The sequence below is a fragment of the Anomaloglossus baeobatrachus genome, chromosome 4 (genome assembly GCF_048569485.1).
Source record: "Anomaloglossus baeobatrachus isolate aAnoBae1 chromosome 4, aAnoBae1.hap1, whole genome shotgun sequence".
NCBI classification, from domain to species: domain Eukaryota; kingdom Metazoa; phylum Chordata; class Amphibia; order Anura; family Aromobatidae; genus Anomaloglossus; species Anomaloglossus baeobatrachus.
This window is the reverse complement of record NC_134356.1, coordinates 383,098,262-383,119,704: the sequence shown is the minus strand read 5'-3', so window position 1 is coordinate 383,119,704 and position 21,443 is coordinate 383,098,262. Positions and strand designations below refer to the sequence as shown.

Below are 21,443 nucleotides of genomic sequence, written 5' to 3'. Positions count from 1 at the left end.
CTGCTTATCAAAAATAGTGGGGACCCCACGCCATTTTTAAAAAAAATTTAAATAAATATTTTAAAAAAAAATAGAATGGGATCCAGACTCTTTTTGATAACTAGTCAAGGTACAGCAGGCAGCTGAGGGTTGCAACCTGCAGCTCTTCTTTGTCTGTGCTGGTAATCAAAAATAGTGGAAATGCCACTTCATTTTTTTTTTTAATTCACTATCCACATTTGTATGTAGGGCAATTGTCCTGCTTTTACGCTGATTTTGTTTCCTTTTGTACCCCCCCTAACCCACACTACAACATTTTACAGCCATTTTACAACACCAAAGTTCGGTTCCTCATTGACTAGTATGGGGTCAGTTTGGATCAAGTACGGGTCCTGAACTGAACTTTTAACTATAGTCCTTCCAAACATAGCGAAGCTGACCTTGTACATATCCTCTCATCCCTAATCATAGTTGATTTATCTTTATTTCTGAACTGTTATTATCTGATGATTACAGGAACATGTATTTCAGCAAGAACTCCAAAAATCTGAGCGAGGACGAGGAAGATGCCCTTTTGACCCTGACTCATCTGTGATTTCAACATTAGCAGGTATTTATCATCATATGAATAAATGTAGAAGTAAAGACAACAATTTTAAATTTTTGTCTTGTTTAGCAGTCATACTTTAATCAGATTTGAACAATGAGCCTCATTTATCCAAAGTATTTATCCAATGTACTGGTGGCTAATTGGAATCAATTAGAACCCGGATTTAATATCTTAACACTAGAAGTCCCAGAAATTTTGAGCTTCCCCCTGAAGTCCCGAAAGACGGTCAAATGACCCTTAGTAAACTGAATAGAACTAACTAGAAACTAAATAGCTAAACTCAGAGGAAAACAACAACCTCCTGTGGTGCGACAGTAATGGCCTTAATTACAGAACAATTGTGATTATAGGATGTTAGCTAAAATCCTTCAGGTATTCCACCCGTCTCTGGGTTCCAAAGGTAGAAATGTTAAATGACCCCTCTCTGTGACTTCTAGTGTTAAAGGGAACCTGTCACTAGATTTCTGTTATATATTGTGTATTTATTAAAATAGTAGCATAGTCATAGAAAAATAACTGAAGCATTTCAAGTATGGCTGATTCTAATCTTAATCTAAGATTAACAGTCAGACTGGAAATGCATCAGACATTTTTATATGTCTATGCTACTATTTGTGATGCTAGCCACTACTTCAGGGAAGAATTGATGGAGGAGTAGTCATTTAATCTGGGTAACAGGAGGATGCGTATGAGCATAAGACGAAAACAGAGGCATAGTCAAGTCAATATCCGAGGGTCAGAAATCCAAGAGAGCACATAATAGATTTAGAGGAGAAGCAGAAACATGGTCAGGTAACGGTCCAAGGTCAAAAAGGCAAGAGGTCACAACAGGAACAGGGGACAGGCAGAAAAAAGTTAAATAACAGTTCCGGGGTCAGAGAGCAAAGATCATAACACAATTAGAGACACAAGCCCACAGCACAACTGCAGAACCAGAGAATACAACTGACGAGGTCCTGGGCAAACATGTTTAGTAATGAAGCCAGAGCATTTACCAGGAAGGTGGAACACCTGAGTAATCAGCACCAACATGGAATCCTGAGCTCTTAAACAAACTACTAGTTTAGTAACACAGGAAAGTGCAGCAGAACATCTCCAAAGGCAAGATGAATTGTAACACTATTTTAATGAAGTCACAATAAAGTTTTTTTCTGTTAATTTACTTTCCTGGATTAAAAAAACCTTTTTCGTCACTTCAAACGAAGCTGCTTGATGCCTCATAAGTCTTATCTTTGCACAATGAAATGGGTTGTCAAGAAACCAGATAGAAAAACATACATATAGTGGATGGGGTGAGCTGCATCTACAATCTTTCATATATTACCGGAAGGAAATGGAGTTAAAATTTCCAATAGTATTATACATTAAAGATAAGCAAAGCTGGGGAAATTCAAATGAATTTAGCTAAAACCATTTGCATCTATTGATTGTAAATTAACTGTACATTATTTTGCTCTGACATATCTTCAGAACGCAAAGCACAAGAACAATATTTTAAATATAATACATGTACTCACCCGACCCTCTCCTTTACTCACTATGGACAGGTTTTCTTCTTTACTCTGGACACCAGTGCAGTCTATTGTAACAGGACATTTATTATTGCATTTATAGTAACAGATGCTAGGATAATTTGAGCACTGTATTATTTCATCTGTTCAACTACATCACGGTCTCTGAGTAAACCGTTTAAAACACTCATTACCTAACATCAACTTTATAGTCATGGCCAAAATTGTGGGCACCCTTGATATTGTTCCAGAAAATGAAGTATTTCTCCCAGAACATTTTTGCAATTGCACTGTACATGTTTTGTTATACACAGGTCTATTTCCTTTGTGTGTATTGGAAAAAAAACAAAAAAACATTAAGTCAAATTGTACATAATTTGACACAAAACCCAAAAAATGGGATGGGCAAAAGTGTTTGCCTATTCTGACATCTTATCCAGATCCTTTTGTAATATTGTACTATCAAGGTCAGTTTTTAATATCCCACATAGTTTGGTGTCGTCAACAAAGACTGACCCTTTATTCTCAATCACATCCACAAGGTCATTAATATAGAGATTAAAAAGAATCGGTCATAGCACAGATTCCTATGGTAGCCCACTGCTGACTCACAGCCCAATTAGAGAATCTATAGCCCAATTAGAGAATTTAAGAAAGGTGTCAACAACTTTGTCTGGCTTATTTTGGGGGGGTTGTGTTAAATTATGTCCAATTTGCCTTTTTTTCTGTTTTTTTGTGTTGTTACAATACACACAAAGGAAATTAGCATGTGCATAACAACACATGTGTAAATGCAAAATTTTGTGGAAGAAATACTTCATTTTCTGGAACTTTTTCAAGGGGGGGCAACACTTTCGGCCATGACTGTAAATGAACCCTATTATATACATAAAATATCTGACAACCTAATTATGGACTAACTATAGTATAGTATAGTTTTTTCTTTCTCACTTGACATTGTGCATTAAATCGATACAAATTTTGCCCCTATATCTTCACCATATTAATTATATACAGTAAATGAGGCTATCTATTTATACTAGATGGCTTTACGCTCAATAATTAGTAGCCAATTATAACATATAAGGGATTCTGGTTACAACCATATTTAGGCAGAAATAAATTATTAATTCCTTGCCAATGTATTTTGGGAGCTTTTATTGGATCACTACCATGAAATATCCTATCAATTCTATTTGGTACACAATAGTGATCTAATAGATTTAAAGATATTAGAATATAGCCCGATGTCACAATTGCGAGTGACTCACACGAGAATTGAGTCGCATCACTTGGCACGGCTGCCACTTCCCAACTCTCCTGTCTGAAGAGTCGCAAATGTTACACCAGCCATATAGTGTCACTTTACTTTTTTAATGTTAGTACGTTTGAACTTAAATCACAAAAGCTACAGTTTGTTTACATATGTCCTTTTCCCGCTCTATATTATTTATTTTTAGTATAGTGAAATCTGTTAATAACAGTTTCAGAAAGATTGAGAAGTATAAAACACATTTTCTTTTTCCTGGTTTGGGCTCAATAATTGGTCATTCATTGTATAAGAAAGACACACTTCCTAGTTAGGCCAATGGTTATTAAAATTGTATATTCAATAAAAAAAAGTATATGTGGATGTAATGTGTGAGAGTCAAGATATTTTACTTTTTAAAGCATAATGATCAATATATTTAAGAACCAGTGCTTGGTTTTTGGAATATTTTGTAACTTGTTTTTTTCATTTATGATGATATTAAGCAATCTAAAGTTTTCAGGTGCAGTACATTGAGATACATACAATAGTTTACCGAAGTTAAATTCATTTGCAATGTAGGCTTGCCATCTAGTGGCCATTCATTTTAATTATGTGGTGCTTTAAGATGTACTCCATTCAAACATCGATATGATGAAAAATAATGGAACATAATGGATCAAAAATAATGAAATAATGAATCAGGATGCTGCAGTAAAAGAAGTTTCAGCATGCATACACTGATGTGTATATATATATATATGTATATATATATATATATACTGCTGAAAAAAATAGACGGCGCACCAAAATTCAAAATCCTTGTTTAAGCGTGCCCTTTATTTTTTCTAGCAGTATATACATACATATATATATATATATATATATATACACACACACACACACACACACACACACACCAGTCATCTTCAGTCATGCCTTCCCAGATATTGAATGTCTTACCACCCAAAGCTGTTCAATGTCCATTCCTTTAGAGCAACTTGAGAATCACTGACACAATAAAAGTGATGCCACCACAGTTTATCACATTGATACATATCTTGTATCAGATGGAGCAGACTAATCTACTCTATGTTCAAAAACAAATTATAATATCTATAGGGATATGAAGAATATAAGAATATGTGCCGCCCAGGGCTATGGGGTACTCGGTCCCGAGCAGTGTACTACTGGGATGTGTCATTGGGTGGCCGTTGCCTGGTTCCATGACCCTGGTGGTCACTTTTAAAAAGGGGTTTATATACAAGGGAATGTTCAATAAAGTTTATGTCGTGACGCCACTTGTGGGTTGCGGTTATGGTAATGGAACCGCCACTGCACAGTCGTTCCGCTGGGGCTGACGTGATGGCAGCCTGGATGTTGGGCCCTCCGCCGGGGCTCCAGGGGGTTAGGTAATGAAATTAGTCACAGAAAAAAAGAGTAGGCCACACGAGAGGTTACTGTTTAACTGGTTCTCTTTACTCATGGTAGATGGTAACTGGTACTTGGAGGAAGGCTTGTATTCACCTCTGGTTCCCTTAGTCCCAGTGCCAGTTGGTGACCTGGTGGCTTCTTTCCCCTGCACCTTTCTCAAGTTGGTGGGTCCCCGAGGCTTGGAGCGACTTGGGGTCCCCTCCTGTTTGTCTCACTCTGTCGTCCGTACGGCTGGCAGTGTAAACTCTGTAGGGTCGGTGTTCCGTTCCAGTCCCTGGTTCTCCTGTACTGCTGGTGCCCCCGGATTTCTAAGGTCAGTGAGGTCCTTGATGGTCCCCTCACTGTGCAGATGTTTATCAGGTCTGCCTGGAGCATTTGCCTGACCTAGAACTCTGTGCCCTGTCGGTGCTATGGTTCTGGGAGTACTTCACCGTACTCCTCCGGAAACCATACACCTGGGCCCTCAGGTCTCCATTACACTCCCGTGGTAGAGCAGTTGCATGCGTTTCTTCTCACTTCCACGTACTAACTTTAACTGACTGTCTGTTTGTCCCCCCCATCTGGTCGCTGTCTAGTGGACTGGCTTGGCTCCAAACATGGGTGGCCATCCATTGGGTCCATTACTAGTCTGTCACCAGTCTGTGTGGATGGGGGGAAAACTGGGATTATAAAGTGTTTTGTTGTTACTTGCACTGGTCTTCTAGGTCCCTGGGGTAGGCCCTACATCTTTGGTGGGATGCAGTACCTTGTAGTGCCCTAATAGTTTCAGGGGCGCTACACATAAAAAAAATTACATATTGTCAACACTTTGTTTTACTGTAGGTGGTGAGTTATTTGTTGGCCTCCACAATGATTTTTGGGGAAGGGATGCAACTTTATTCAGAAGCATGGGACATCTACCATATATAAGAACAGAACATGATGATGATCGTATCCTAAAAGGTGAGTTATATAAATTGGGACTTGTTTGCTATTGGAAATTAATAAAAATCTTTTCAAAACCAAATTTAGAAGTATTACCAAATTTTGCCAGGAAATTTGATTCACGGCAAATCACTTCACTATAAATCAAAAATAATCCAAGGCCTCCCATTGACCTCCAAAGACGAGTATACCACTCTGAGGTCTCCTAGGACCCCTATGCTACTGCTTTCAGGTTTCTTACATGAACACAGCCTTAGTAATGTCAAATTGACCTCTACATACATGGCTGTGAACAAACAATTATATCATTCTTCCCTCCTGTGTTGTCACACAAATTGTATTTAATATGTATTCAGTGGTTTATGCATTGCTTTTCCTATCTCAGCTGAGACATCTGCTTACTGTTCAGATTCACCTTAAAATGGCTGCTGCATTTCAAGTTTCAGCTTTTATACTGGCTATTATCTACACAGGCTTCAGATTGACTGCACTATACCATGTGATAGCTTAAAGGCAGTTGTGCCGCCCCAGCAGCGGATCAAACCGCTCGGATCCGGGGGTAGTGATCATTCGTGACTCGAGGGTCTCCGGACCCGGGGGCTTAGGGGCCACACTCAAATGGAAAGAGAGTATTTACAGGGGTATTGGTATAGTTCGTGAGGCCACCCGTGGTGTACGGTAATTGGGAGTACCGCCGCTGCCATTGGGAGTACCCAGGGTAATGGAGTGGGGCAGCCAGATGACGTTGCCCTCCACGGGTAGGGGTAGGCCCCGGGACTCTGGTTGGTGATGCGGGGATGCAGTGCAGGGGTCAGTCGGGTACTCACTCAGCAATGAAACAGACGCTGACAACAGGGTAGACTAAGTCTCTGAGCGCCGTTGCCTCTCGAGGGGAGCTCGTCCGGGTCCTGTCCCCTACAGTACTGCTGGTGGTCCGTAACCTGCCTCCTGGCACTAAGTTTTAGATTGTCCGTTGTGGCCCGGTAGCTTGGAGCTGTCTGAGCCCCGATCCCCACTGTGGCTAAGTGGAGGAGCTTGCTCTCAGGAGCTCACGCTTGGGATTTCAGTGGGCTGCTTGCTAGGAAAACCCTATCCTCTTCGTTGTGCTAGTGCCCCCAAACTCTGAGCTGGTGGGAACAGTCCATAAAGGCCCTGTCCTCCGCAGGTTAATTGCCGGGCCGCCTGAAGCTTCTCCCAGACCTAGGGCCTGTGTACCCTGTCGTGCCTTCGGTCCCAGAATGGTGATAGAAGCAGGCTGCTGACCGTCCTCCTGGACGGGTCCAAGGTACCTAGCCTCAATCCCCTGTGACCAGGGGTCTGACTCCTCTAGGTCCAGACCACCATCTGCGACCTTGTTTACTTCTCCCCTGGGAGCTCCAACTCCCATCTTCCTCAGAGCTCCTCACAGCTTGAGGGCTACCACTGAACTGACTTGACACCTCCCACCTTCCTGCCTGACCCCTAGGTGGGCGGCCCTATTCCTGCTTAAGCAGCCCACTGGTGTGCCTGACAGGTGTGATGCAAGGTGTATCTAGGATTTGTGAATGCTGATGGAGGCAGTACTGTAGGATAAAGACCCAGAACCATGGGGAAGTTAAACACTGCACGGGGAGGGCAGTTTGTGCAGTACCCTCTGACGACCTGAATAGTCCAGGGGCGTCACACAGTATTGCTATGATCAAGTTCCTGCGTCCCTTTTCTAGCTCGTGCAATCTTCTGCAATGTGTAAAATAGGGGCAGCTATTTTAGGTGAAATGGATGCTATTCAAATAGGCTGGGCTCAGCAAATTCATGAAAATTCATAATATAAATTAAATTATCAAATAAATGTATTGGTATATGCAGTTTTAAGGAACTGTTCATATGATTTTTTTTTTCAAATCTGGGACTGTATACAAAAGTGAGAAGTATATGCGTCTCAAAGTTCATGAAACATATAGACTAAAAATAATTGTTTATTGAATATTTCATTAAAAATATATAGTGAAGTGGACTGATTCAGCAATGAAACAGAAAAAAAGCAAGAGACATAGAGAGGGCAGGTGTAGATCCTAGAATAATGGCAAAAATCCCAATCTATTATTGTAATAAGTATAATGAAAAAATGCCACCAGAATATATTAATGCAAATCCCATATAGATCATGATAAGGGATTGTTACCCAACTAATAATTTATTACTCTCTCCCTTGGAAAAAGACTGCACGTCGAAACGCGCATAGGGTGTCTGGGCAGAGCGCACTATTGGTCAGGTAATGTCTATACCCTATTGAGTTATCCCTATTTCCTTATGTGAGCACATCGTATGTGGCAGTGCACTTTAACCCGTTATGTGGACTGGTTTACAACCACCTTGTACTTTACAAGGTTGGATGTGTTTCTTGCTGTATAGGTGTGCTTACTAGGTGATGTGTACGATTCACATGTATACATACTAACCCCTTTTTGCAACGTACGATTTACTATATTTGTGCACTCATTATTGTTTAGGCAGTAACTCTTTTTTACCATCTGCATAGAGGCTGTATGTAATTATTGTACTGATACATGTGCACATAGATTATTAGTTGGGTAACAATCCCTTATCATGATCTTTATGGGGTTTGCATTAATATATTCTGGTGGCATTTTTTCATTATACTTATTACAATAATACATTGTGATTTTTGCCATTTTTCTAGGATCTACACCTGCCCTCTGTATGTCTCTTGCTTTTTTTTCTGTTTCATTGCTGAATCAATGTCCACTTTACTATATATTTTTAATTAAATATTCAATAAACAATTATTTTTAGTCTATATGTTTCATGCGCAATTCTTTTATATGATTTCTAGTAGTTCTAGCGCTGACGCAGGTCTTGCATCTGTTTGGCTTTTTGCCAATCTTCATATGACCTTCTTTGAGCAAGGTTTTTGTCTCAAAGTACATGTAGAGTTTCCACAATAAAGGCCCCGTTACACGCAGCGACGTATCTAATGATATATTGCCAGGGTCACGGATTCTGTGATGCACATCCGGCATCGTTAGCGATGTCGTTGCGTGTGACACCAACGAGCGGCCGTTAACAATGGAAAATATCGTCACCATATCGTCCATCGTTGACACATCATTCAATTTAAAAAAATCGTTGATTGTAGAGGACACAGGTTGTTTGTCGTTCCCGAGGCAGTACACATCGCTACGTGTGACAACTCGGGAACGACGAACTACAGCTTACCTGTGTCCACCAGCAATGAGGAAGGAAGGAGGATGTTACGGTCGTTCATCTCTGCCCCTCCGCTTCTATTGGGAGGCCGCTTAGTGATGCCGCTGTGACACCCCACGAACCGCCCCCTTAAAAAGGAGGCAATTGGCCAGCCACAGCGACGTCGCTAGGCAGGTAAGTATGTGTGACGGCTCCTAACGATATTATGCGCCACGGGCAGCGATTTGCCCATGATACACAACTGACAGGGGCGAGTGCTTTCACCAGCGACATTGCTAGTGATGTCAATGCGTGTAAAGGCCCCTTTAGTTTTAAAGCACCACTCCATCATTTAGGGTTTTTTCAGTGCTATATTGTTGTGCCATCTTGTGCTTGTAACTTCAGACTGGCTGGCATTCAGAAGTTACATCACAAGTGCTCAGTGCAAGTCTATGAGAACTAGAAGGAGGCCAGAATGAGGCTCTCATAGACTTGGATTGAAAAGTGGCCTCTCGTGGACTCCAGGAAACACAGGAGCTTAAGGCAGGTCACAAATTGCTGGAGACACTGAAAAAAGATGAAGATGGCAGCAGGTGGGGTCTGGGGATTTAAATTTAAAGCAACACTCCAGAGATTAAATAAAACATAAGATGCTGGAGTGGTGCTTTAACTATAGGTGGTTATAATCAGTTTATAATTGATACCAAAATCATACAGCGATTGCATACAAACATTAACCTTATAAAAATGGAAACTATAAATCATTATTTATTTTCATGGTTTTATTTAGAGCCAAAGTTTGTAGGATCTTACATGATTCCAGACAATGAAGATAAGGATGACAATAAAATTTACTTCTTCTACACTGAAAAGGCAATAGAAGGAGATGGAGTCCAAGCACTTTTTTCTCGAGTAGGACGAGTCTGTGCAGTAAGTAATTTATTGAAAGCATAACTGTTGCTTTAACCCCTTCACCCGCGGGCGATTTTACATTTTTAAATTGTGTTTTTTCCTTCTTTCTTCCAAGAGCTATCATTTTTTTGTTATTTTTATGGCAATATGACAATATAAGGGCTCATTTTTTGTGGGATAAGTTTTATTTTTGAATGACAACATTCATTTTACCATATAGTGTACTGGAAAAATGGGGGAAAAAAATCCAAATGTGGAGAAATAGTGAAAAAATTGAAATTCCACATGGTTTGAGGGAGTTTTTATTCACCAAGTTCACTATATGCAAAACAAACATGTCAACATGAAACCTCACATCGGTACGAGTTCATAGATACTAAAAATGTATTCTTTTACTTTTATCTAAGTGGTGAAAAAAAAATCAGAATTTTGTCAGACCAAAAAACAGTTCTCTTGCTGCAATTTTCCGAGACCCGTAGTGTTCTTCTTTTTCGGAATCTGGGGCTCAGGTTATTTTTTGTGTCTTGAGATGATATTTTTAATTATACTCTTTTTGTATAGATGTGATGTTTTTAATCGCCTGTTATTGTATTTTAATGCAATGTTGCGTTGACCAAAAAACATCATTTTTTCATTTGGAATTTTTTTCTCGTCATGCCGTGTACCAATCAGATTAATTGATTTTCGATGTTGATAGATCGGGCATTTCTGAAAGCTGCGATACCAAATATGTGTATTTTTCTAATTTTTTTAATTGTTTTATTTTTATTGTTGGGAAAAGGGAGTGATTTTAACTTTTAGGTTTTTTTTACTTTTTCATATTTTTAAAAAAATTTTTTACATTTTTTTATTAATTTTACTAGTCTCCCAGGGGACTTTATGCTTGAACTATCCGATCACTTGTCCTGATCAGAGCGATGCTGCAGCATTGCTCTGATTAGAAGAAAAGCTCATCTCCTGTGAGTCAGGCGCTCTGTCTGCTCTCAAAAAAACCCAGAAATATATGAATAACCTGGTCCATATTCATAATTCTTATATGGAAAGTCACCAACACACGTACAAATTCCTACAAAAGAACTCCATATTTCTCTCAATTGTCATAAATATGATATCAACTATTATAAATTATTATGAATGTTCTTTATTCCATACAAAATTTTATCAAAATATTACAGGGATGCAAACAGGACAGAGTGGGGTACAGAATCATGCACATATATAAAACTGCAATAAAGCAGGGAGGTGTGTATGGAACAGAGTCCAAGTAACATATATCAACAATAATCATCACATGCCTTCATACATAAAATGTGAATAGACATATCAAGATACAAGCATATTTAGTCATAAGAAAAGGCAATCGTCAGTGAATTATATCAAATTGACTAACCAATCGTTATACATGTCACCAATTGTAAGTATAAACAATACACAGACAATAAAGCCACTCAAGTGACTAAGAAAATATCAGCTTGTATACTGCCTGCTAACAGACCCTCAGAATACCAGAGCCTGTCATACATGAAAAAAGGCAGAGCACCCAGGACTGGTAGAGGTTAATAACCTACCCAGGTGACCCCCTCGGACACCGTGCACATACACACCGCCCTGCACCTCGACGCGTTTCGCAACCGCTTTGTCGGGAGGTGCAGGTGTGATGTGTATGGCTGCTTATAACCCCAGCAGGTCAGACTTACTGTCCTATGGCGGCGCGCTGCGGTGAACCGATGCCCATCCTCCACTGCGTTCGGCGTCCCGGAGCCCATCGTGCGCATGCGTACACACTGAGCCTCCAATAGGTCACTAAACAGAGAGGAGGAGAGGCGATCAGATCACCACACGCGCACAGGACAGAGGCCATGAGCGCCATTTTTAAAAAGGGTTACAGGAAGGGCATACAGATGATTGCTGCAGTAACATTAGACATATAACCAGATGTCATTATATTGAATCCACAGGATCAGTTTGTTCAACTCGAGGAGTCCTCAAATCAGATGAGTTCAACTTCTATGCAGCAGATCACTAGTTGGATCCCTTATATGGAATAGGTATCCAGGACATAAGCAGCCATATCTAAAAAAATATATAACAAATTGCATAATTAAAACATATGGTAAATGACAGGCAGCCAGAGATGCAACCACCCATTAAAAGTACAGCACCATGAGCCAGGTCAAAATATTAGATCAAGAAGGGCTTATAACTAATAGCATCATTTAGTCCCTTAGGTTTAACAGTATCCAAAGTTATTATCCACCGTGCTTCTTTTTGATGTAATAGATTTTTAAAGTCTCCCCCTCTTACCCCCAGATGGATCTTCTCTATGCCCTTGAACTTTAACATCCGCCAATTACAGTCATGCTCTGTCCGCTCTCACAAGTAGTGAGTTATAGTAGCATCAAGGGTCATCAGCTGACCCCACCCTACCATGATAACACAATGGCACCATGGGGCCGCCAATGGTGGCGGGGAATGGTGTAATCCCCGCCAAGACCCTTTAAAGCGCGCAATCAGTATTTGACAGTGTGATCTAAGGGGTTAACAGGCAAGGGTGGATTTCCAATCCACCTGCACCTATTAGCCACACATGTTTGCTGAACAAATCAGCAGATATGTGTGGGAAAGATGGCAGGCTCACTGTTGGAGCCCGCGGTAACCAGAAGGAGGTGAGTAAAGATGTACCAGTACAGTATACTAACAAAATAATAAAAATAAAAATTTAGGAGCAAAAATATTAACAATTCGGTGACATGCCAAAAAACGACATAACTAATCATATCCATATGCTAAATAGTTGCAAGTCAAATTTATGTATGAGATAGCCAAGATGATTGTTTATAGAATTATGGTTGAATCATGTTTGAAGCTGTAGTGGACAGTGAGATATGGGGCCTGAAAGTCCAAAGTTCAAAACATTGTTATCCTTTTGCTCATCAGTGTACATTTAGATTTTTTTTTTTTTACAGTGCTACCCTATTTTTAAAATGTACTATAGTTTCTAAAGAGGAAGTCCCATAACAGGTCATATAATATATCAGAAATGTACAATGCTTAGCAGAAATAAGTACACCTTGAAGAGTAAGATTTTAATCAATATGTCACTAAACACAAGATCAATTTCCAAAATTTTAAGAAAACTTTTTTTAACCTATAACATCAAAGTTTAATAATATTATTATATTGTAGGCAGGGTTTTTTTTTCGTAAGGTCTTCCGAAGAGGCTTCCTGTGGCTGACACCAATGCTTGCCATTGCTCTGCAGTGTATGTCATATTTTGTCATTGGAAACACATCCAGTTTGGCATTCTACTTCTTTAGCCAACTGGCCATGTCAAGGTATTGCACATATAAATGGTTTGGGGTGAAGCTTGCTGACAGATTTCCTTTAATTTCCTAAATGGGGATGGAACATTTTACAGCTAAACTAATTTGTGTGGGTGCAGAAAAAATAATTGGTCATATACAGTTTTGTAATTGTTTTATTATTTTAGAATGATGTTGGAGGACAGAGGATGATGATAAACAAGTGGACCACATTTCTTAAAGCCAGACTGACTTGTTCCGTTCCAGGTCAAAATGGAATTGACACACATTTTGATGAACTTGGTAAGGTTTTTCTTTCCTGATTTTTTATTTTAATTTCTATTTTGCCATTTACTACTATAAATAATTTGCATGCAGAGAAGAAAATAGCAGCATAGAGAGCAAAATGTAAGAAACAGAACTTACCAATTAGCATTGCACAGTGACTAAATAATAACTAGAAAAAAATTGTTTAAAAGAACTGAGAGTCCTCAGTGGTTTATACCTTTTAATGGCTAACTGAAAAGATGGTAATAATAGCAAGCTTTATTAGCATAAACTGATAACTGTGATGACTGTCACAAGGTGGCGCAAGACACTATTAGTATGTCGTAAATGGAGAGGTAGTCAGACAGGCTGACATTATAAACCAGGAAGGCATGACAGTACACTGGGGGAAGACAGCGACTAGGTCAAGATACAAAACAAAGGTCAGGGTTCCAGGAGAGTACGTATAAAATACAGGGAGCAGACGAGGACATGGTCAGGAAGAAGTCCGAGCTCAGAAGCCAGGAAGTCACAACAGAAACAGGGGAGGACACTCAGATATGGGTAAACAGCAGTCCGGAGTCAAGAGACCAAGATCTGAATACTGAGCAACACAGGAGCCAACAGCATAACTGTAAACAGTAGAGATGAGCAAACCAGCCGCGGTTCGGCTCGAGTTCGGTTCGTCGAACGGAGGTCTCGTTCAAGTTCAGTTCGGCGAACGTTCGACGAACCGAACTCGAACCGCATAGGAAACAATGGCAGGCAATCACAAACACATAAAAACACCTAGAAAACACCCTCAAAGGTGTCCAAAAGGTGAAAAACAACTCACAACACAAACACATGGAAAAATGACAAGGACATATACTCATGCGAAAAGAAAAGAGCTGGAGAAGGAAAAAGAGGAGGAAACACAGATATAGGCATGACACGCCCTTCTAAAATCATGGAAAACACTACAAGGTGACTCCAAGCGGAGTTCTCCCTTTTTTCCAAAAATTGGGCCACACACACACACACACACCCACCCATTCAGTGGCAGCACTTGTGCCCCAGTTGTACAATTCACAGCTAGATTTGCATCAAGCACATTCAAAAATACGTCATACTTAACCGTCCCCAGGAGGACACCGGGGTAGGTAGCAAAGTCTTTGCTGAACCATGACTTGTTCATCTTGGCTCCTTTTAAAAAACACAGCAAGCAAGGGTTACTCTAAGCGGAGTCTCCCTTTTTTACCAAAAATTGGGCCCCACACACACCCACCCATTCAGTGGCAGCACTTGTGCCCCAGTTGTACACTTCACAGCTAAATTTGCATCAAGCACATTCAAAAATATGCCATACTTAACCGTCACCAGGAGGACACCGGGGTAGGTAGCTAAGTCTTTCCTGATCCCAGCTCTGTTCATATTGGCTCCTTTTAAAAAACACAGCAAGCAAAAGTTACTCCAAGCGGAGTCTCCTTTTTTTTCCAAAATTTGGGCCCCACACACACCCACCCATTCAGTGGCAGCACATGTGCCCCAGTTGTACACTTCACAGCTAGATTTGCATCAAGCACATTCAAAAATACGCCATCCTTTTCCATCTTCAGGATTGCACCAGGGTAGGTAGCAAAGTCTTTCCTGATCCCAGCTCTGTTCATCTTGGACCATTTTTAAAAACAATGTAAGCAAGGGTTACTCCAAGCGGAGTCTCCCTTTTTTCCAAAAATTGGGCCACACAGGCACTCACCCATTCAGTGGCAGCACTTGTGCCCCAGTTGTACACTTCACAGCTAGATTAGCATCAAGCACATTCAAAAATACGCCATACTTAACCGTTCCCAGGATGACCCCGGGGTAGCTAGCAAAGTCTTTGCTGAACCATGACTTGTTCAGCTTGACTCCTTTTAAAAAACACAGCAAGCAAGGGTTACTACAACCGGAGTCTCCTTTTTTTCCAAAAATTGGGCCCCACACACCCACCCATTCAGTGGCAGCACTTGTGCCCCAGTTGTACACTTCACAGCTAGATTTGCATCAAGCACATTCAAAAATACGCCATCCTTTTCCGTCCTCAGGATTGCACCGGGGTAGGTAGCAAAGTCTTTGCTGAACCATGACTTGTTCATCTTGGCTCCTTTTAAAAAACACAGCAAGCAAGGGTTAGTCCAAGTGGAGTCTCCCTTTTTTTCCAAAAATTGGGCCACACAGACACAAACCCCTTCAGTGGCAGCACTTGTGCCCCAGTTGTACACTTCACAGCTAGATTTGCATCAAGCACATTAAAAAATACGCCATACTTAACCGTTCCCAGGATGACCCTGGGGGTAGCTAGCAAAGTCTTTGCTGAACCATGACTTGTTCATCTTGGCTCCTTTTAAAAAACACAGCAAGCAAGGGTTACTCCAAGTGGAGTCTCCCTTTTTTTCCAAAAATTGGGCCCCACACACAGCCACCCATTCAGTGGCAGCACTTGTGCCCCAGTTGTACACTTCACAGCTAGATTTGCATCAAGCACATTCAAAACTACGCCATACTTAACCGTCCCCAGGAGGACACCGGGGTAGGTAGCTAAGTCTTTCCTGATCCCAGATCTGTTCATATTGGCTCCTTTTAAAAAACACAGCAAGCAAAAGTTACTCCAAGCGGAGTCTCCTTTTTTTCCAAAAATTGGGCCCCACACACACCCACCCATTCAGTGGCAGCACTTGTGCCCCAGTTGTACACTTCACAGCTAGATTTGCATCAAGCACATTCAAAAATACGCCATCCTTTTCTGTCCTCACGATTGTACCGGGGTAGGTAGCAAAGTCTTTGCTGAACCATGACTTGTTCATCTTGGCTCCTTTTAAAAAACACAGCAAGCAAGGGTTACTCCAAGCGGAGTCTCCCTTTTTTCCAAAAATTGGGCCCCACACACAGACTTATTCAGTGGCAGCACTTGTGCCCCAGTTGTACACTTCACAGCTAGATTTGCATCAAGCACATTCAAAAATACGCCATACTTAACCGTCACCAGGAGGACACCGGGGTAGGTAGCTAAGTCTTTCCTGATCCCAGCTCTGTTCATATTGGCTCCTTTTAAAAAACACAGCAAGCAAAAGTTACTCCAAGCGGAGTCTCCTTTTTTTCCAAAATTTGGGCCCCACACACACCCACCCATTCAGTGGCAGCACATGTGCCCCAGTTGTACACTTCACAGCTAGATTTGCATCAAGCACATTCAAAAATACGCCATCCTTTTCCATCTTCAGGATTGCACCAGGGTAGGTAGCAAAGTCTTTCCTGATCCCAGCTCTGTTCATCTTGGACCATTTTTAAAAACAATGTAAGCAAGGGTTACTCCAAGCGGAGTCTCCCTTTTTTCCAAAAATTGGGCCACACAGGCACTCACCCATTCAGTGGCAGCACTTGTGCCCCAGTTGTACACTTCACAGCTAGATTAGCATCAAGCACATTCAAAAATACGCCATACTTAACCGTTCCCAGGATGACCCCGGGGTAGCTAGCAAAGTCTTTGCTGAACCATGACTTGTTCAGCTTGACTCCTTTTAAAAAACACAGCAAGCAAGGGTTACTACAACCGGAGTCTCCTTTTTTTCCAAAAATTGGGCCCCACACACCCACCCATTCAGTGGCAGCACTTGTGCCCCAGTTGTACACTTCACAGCTAGATTTGCATCAAGCACATTCAAAAATACGCCATCCTTTTCCGTCCTCAGGATTGCACCGGGGTAGGTAGCAAAGTCTTTCCTGATCCCAGCTCTGTTCATCTTGGACCATTTTTAAAAACAATGTAAGCAAGGGTTACTCCAAGCGGAGTCTCCCTTTTTTCCAAAAATTGGGCCACACAGACACTCACCCCTTCAGTGGCAGCACTTGTGCCCCAGTTGTACACTTCACAGCTAGATTTGCATCAAGCACATTCAAAAATACGCCATACTTAACCGTTCCCAGGATGACCCCGGGGGTAGCTAGCAAAGTCTTTGCTGAACCATGACTTGTTCATCTTGGCTCCTTTTAAAAAACACAGCAAGCAAGGGTTACTACAACCGGAGTCTCCTTTTTTTCCAAAAATTGGGCCCCACACCCACCCACCCATTCAGTGGCAGCACTTGTGCCCCAGTTGTACACATCACAGCTAGATTTGCATCAAGCACATTCAAAAATACGCCATCATTTTCCGTCCTCAGGATTGCACCGGGGTAGGTAGCAAAGTCTTTGCTGAACCATGACTTGTTCATCTTGGCTCCTTTTAAAAAACACAGCAAGCAAGGGTTACTCCAAGTGGAGTCTCCCTTTTTTTCCAAAAATTGGGCCACACAGACAACCCATCAGTGGCAGCACTTGTGCCCTAGTTGCAAACAGGATGTTTTGATTTGCATCAAGCACATTCCAAATCCACAAGCATTTACTCTCCCCAGGATGACACAGGGGTAGTAAATTCCTTGTGGATCCATGACTTGTTCATTTTGATGAACGTTAGTCTGTCCACATTGTCACTGGACAGACGCGTGTGCTTATCTGTCAGCACACACCCAGCAGCACTGAAGACACGTTCAGAGACAACGCTGGCAGCTGGACACGACAAAATCTCCAAGGCGTAAGTTGAGAGCTCTGGCCATTTTTCAAGATTTGAAGCCCAAAATGAGCAAGGCTCCAGTTGCAAAGTCATGGCATCGATGTTCATTTGGAGATACTCCTGTATCATCCTCTCCAGCCGTTGACTATGTGTCAGACTTGTTGTCTCTGGTGGCCCTGCAAAGGACGGTCTAAAAAAATTATGAAAAGATTCAATAAAATTGCTGTTACCAGCACCAGATACGGGTAGACTGTTGAAGATGACGAGACCGTCCCATGTTTGTCAAGTTACAACTGGGAGATTCACTCCCTGCACCTGCACGGTTGTTTGGTGGAAAAGCCGAGCTAAGATCGAGTAACAGCTTCTGCTGATACTCCTGCATACGTGCGTCCCTTTCTATGGCTGGAATTATGTCACAAAATTTGTACTTGAACCGGGGATCTAATAGTGTGGCAAGCCAGTAGTCATCATCACTTCTAATTTTGACAATACGAGGGTCATGTTGGAGGTAGTGCAGCAAGAAAGCGCTCATGTGTCTTGCGCAGCCATGCGGACCAAGTCCACGCTGTGTTTGTGGCATAGAGGTGCTAACCGTTCTTTCTTCCTCTGACATCTCCCCCCAACCTCTTTCAACTGAAATTTGACCAAGGTCTCCCTCATCCGCTGAGTCTTCCATGTCCATGGACAGTTCGTCCTCCATTTCTTCATGTTCTCCTGCACCTTCCTCAACATTTCGCCTGCTACCATGCGCCCTTGTTGATCCCTGTCCCCCATGGTCCCATGCCTGCCGCGTTGGTGATGATGAATGTCTGGACCTTGGTGATGTTGTTGTGTCTTGCGCATATGAGTCCTCCTGTAGTTCCTCCCCTTCCTGTTGTCCCACCCCCTGACTCCGAATAGTGTTTAGCGTGTGCTCCAGCATGTAAATGACTGGAATTGTCATGCTGATAATGGCATCGTCAGCGCTAAATATATTCGTCGCCATGTCGAAACTGTGCAGAAGGGTGCATAGGTCCTTGATTTGAGACCACTCCATCAGGGTGATCTTCCCCACCTCTGCATCTCGTTGGCCCAGGCTATACGTCATGACGTATTGCACCAGGGCTCGGCGGTGCTGCCACAGTCGCTGTAACATGTGGAGAGTCGACTTCCAGCGTGTCGGCACATCGCATTTCAGGCGATGAACCGGCAGGCCGAAAAACTTCTGGAGCGATGCAAGTCGCTCAGCTGCGGCAGTTGAATGGCGGAAGTGAGCAGACAGTTTTCGTGCCCTGGTCAGAAGGCCATCTAGGCCGGGATAGTGTGTTAAAAATTGCTGGACAACAAGGTTCAACACGTGAGCCATACAAGGCACGTGTGTCACCTTGCCCAGGTGAAGGGCCGCACCCAGGTTTGCAGCATTGTCGCACACAGCCTTACCAGGCTGCAGGTTGAGTGGAGACAACCATTTATTAAACTCAGTCTCCAGAACAGCCCACAACTCAGCCGCTGTGTGACTTCTATTTCCAAGACATGTCAAGGTAAAGACCGCCTGATGCCGTTGCGCTCTGCTTCCAGCATAGAAATGAGGGGTGCGTGATTCCTTCTGCGCAGTGAGAACGCTGGTGGCCTGACCAGGCAGGCTTGGGGCGGAGGTGGAGGACCCAGATAAGGTGGAGGAGGCAGAAGCAGTGGCGAAACTTGGACAGACAGAGGATTGACACACAAGTCGTGGGGACGGCAAGACTTGTGCAGCAGACCCTTCACCATCTATCACCATAGTTACCCAATGCCCAGTCAGCGACATGTAACGTCCCTGTCCATGCTTACTGGTCCAAGTATCGGTGGTCAAATGCACCCGTTCACACACAGAGTTTCTCAAGGAAGCGGTGATGTTGTGTGCGACATGCTGGTGTAGCACGAGCACACCTTTCTTAGAGAAGTAGTGGCGACTGGGCATCTGGAACTGGGGCACAGCGACAGACATAAGGTCTCTAAAATCCTGTGTGTCCACCAGGCGGAAAGGCAGCATTTCAATAGCCAAGAGCTTACAGAGGGTTAAAGTCAACCTCTTAGCTTTGTCATGGGTCGCAGGAAATGGCCATTTATTTGTACACATCTGAGGGACAGAGATCTGACTGCTGTGTGTAGACGGTGTTGAGTAGGGTGTCCCTGGAAAAATGCAGCTTTGTGAGGAAAGTGCAGGCATAGACATGATGTTGCCTTCATCCAAAGTTGGTGCTATCGATGTCTGAGAGAGCTGTACACACGTACTTGTTTCCCCTTCCAAACCAACTGACGACCTACCAAGCAAACTGCCTGTTGCGGTTACAGTGGTGGAAGTTGTGCGTGGAAAACCATGTGTGACAGCTGTCCCCACAGTCCTAGAAGATGAAGAGCGCGCGGATGCACTGGAAGGGGCAGGCGGTGGATGGTTCGCTCCGCTAGGCCGCATTGCAGCACGGTGAGCTTCCCACTGGGACATATGATATTTATTCATGTGACGATTCATGGAAGAAGTTGTCAAACTGCTGAAGTTTTGCCCTCTACTAACAGAATAACGACAAATTTTACAGATCACATAATTTGGGCGATCTTTTGCTATGTCAAAAAAGGACCAAGCTAGGCAAGGCTTAGAGGGTATGCGACCTGCTGAGCCCCCCCGACTAGTGCTCAGAGGCAGAGTGGTGGCTGAGGATGCAGTTGTAGACGTGCTACCATTGCTCCTACTCTGTCCAGGAAGGCGCAAGGTAACTTCGTCTTCGGTTGCATCCTCCTCCACCGCCTCTGTTGACCTCCACGAGTGCCTGACTGTGGGTTGACAGTAGGTGGGATCTAGAACTTCCTCATCAATTGTTGTGTTTGCACTCCCTTCACCCTCAGACCGAGCCTCTTCTTGCCCTGACCGAGTATTTAAGTTATCATTCCAATCTGGTATCTGCGTCTCATCATCATCAGTATGTTCCTCATTGTCTATAACAACAGGTGTTACAGTTTGTGAAAAAGGGTCAACATTATGCTCAGAAACTTGGTCCTCACGGCCTGAATCAGAGTCACAAAGGTTCTGGGCATCACTGCAGACCATTTCCTGGTCTGTACTCACTGTAGCTTGGGAGCAGACTTCTAATTCCCAGGCTATAGTGTGACTGAACAGCTCTGCAGAGTCAGCCATCTCAGTTCCACCATACGGTGCAGGGCGGATGGAGACTTCAGAGCTGGGAGAATGCAAGTGTGATTGGGCTGACAACTCAGAGAACTAGTGTTTTTTGGATGCGGTAGTTGAGGTGGCGGAGAGGGCACTTGTTGGACCACTTGAGATCCATTCAAGCATTTTCCTTTTTTGGCCATCATCTACCTTTGTTCCAGTTGTTCGTGTCCGTAACAAAGGGAGCACATCGGATTGTCCACGGTAAGTAGTAGACATCTTACTTTTGCTGGAAGATGGTCTATCTTCAGCAGATGTTAATGGAGCTTTGCCACCTTCCCCACGGACAAACCCTTTTTTTCCTTTTCCAACACGCCT

At 42.7% G+C, this 21,443-nt stretch overlaps 1 protein-coding gene across 2 annotated transcripts in view; it reads left to right on the top strand.

Moving 5' to 3' along the window:
- The window catches only part of SEMA3E (semaphorin 3E), a 391,499-nt gene that overhangs the window by 306,934 nt on the left and 63,122 nt on the right, over positions 1-21,443 (top strand). For both annotated transcript variants that reach the window (XM_075345228.1, XM_075345227.1), the window contains exons 5-8: positions 496-589; positions 5,606-5,725; positions 9,681-9,820; positions 13,293-13,407. In XM_075345228.1, coding sequence (XP_075201343.1) covers positions 496-589; positions 5,606-5,725; positions 9,681-9,820; positions 13,293-13,407 — 469 coding nt within the window. The remainder of the gene's footprint in view (positions 1-495; positions 590-5,605; positions 5,726-9,680; positions 9,821-13,292; positions 13,408-21,443) is intronic.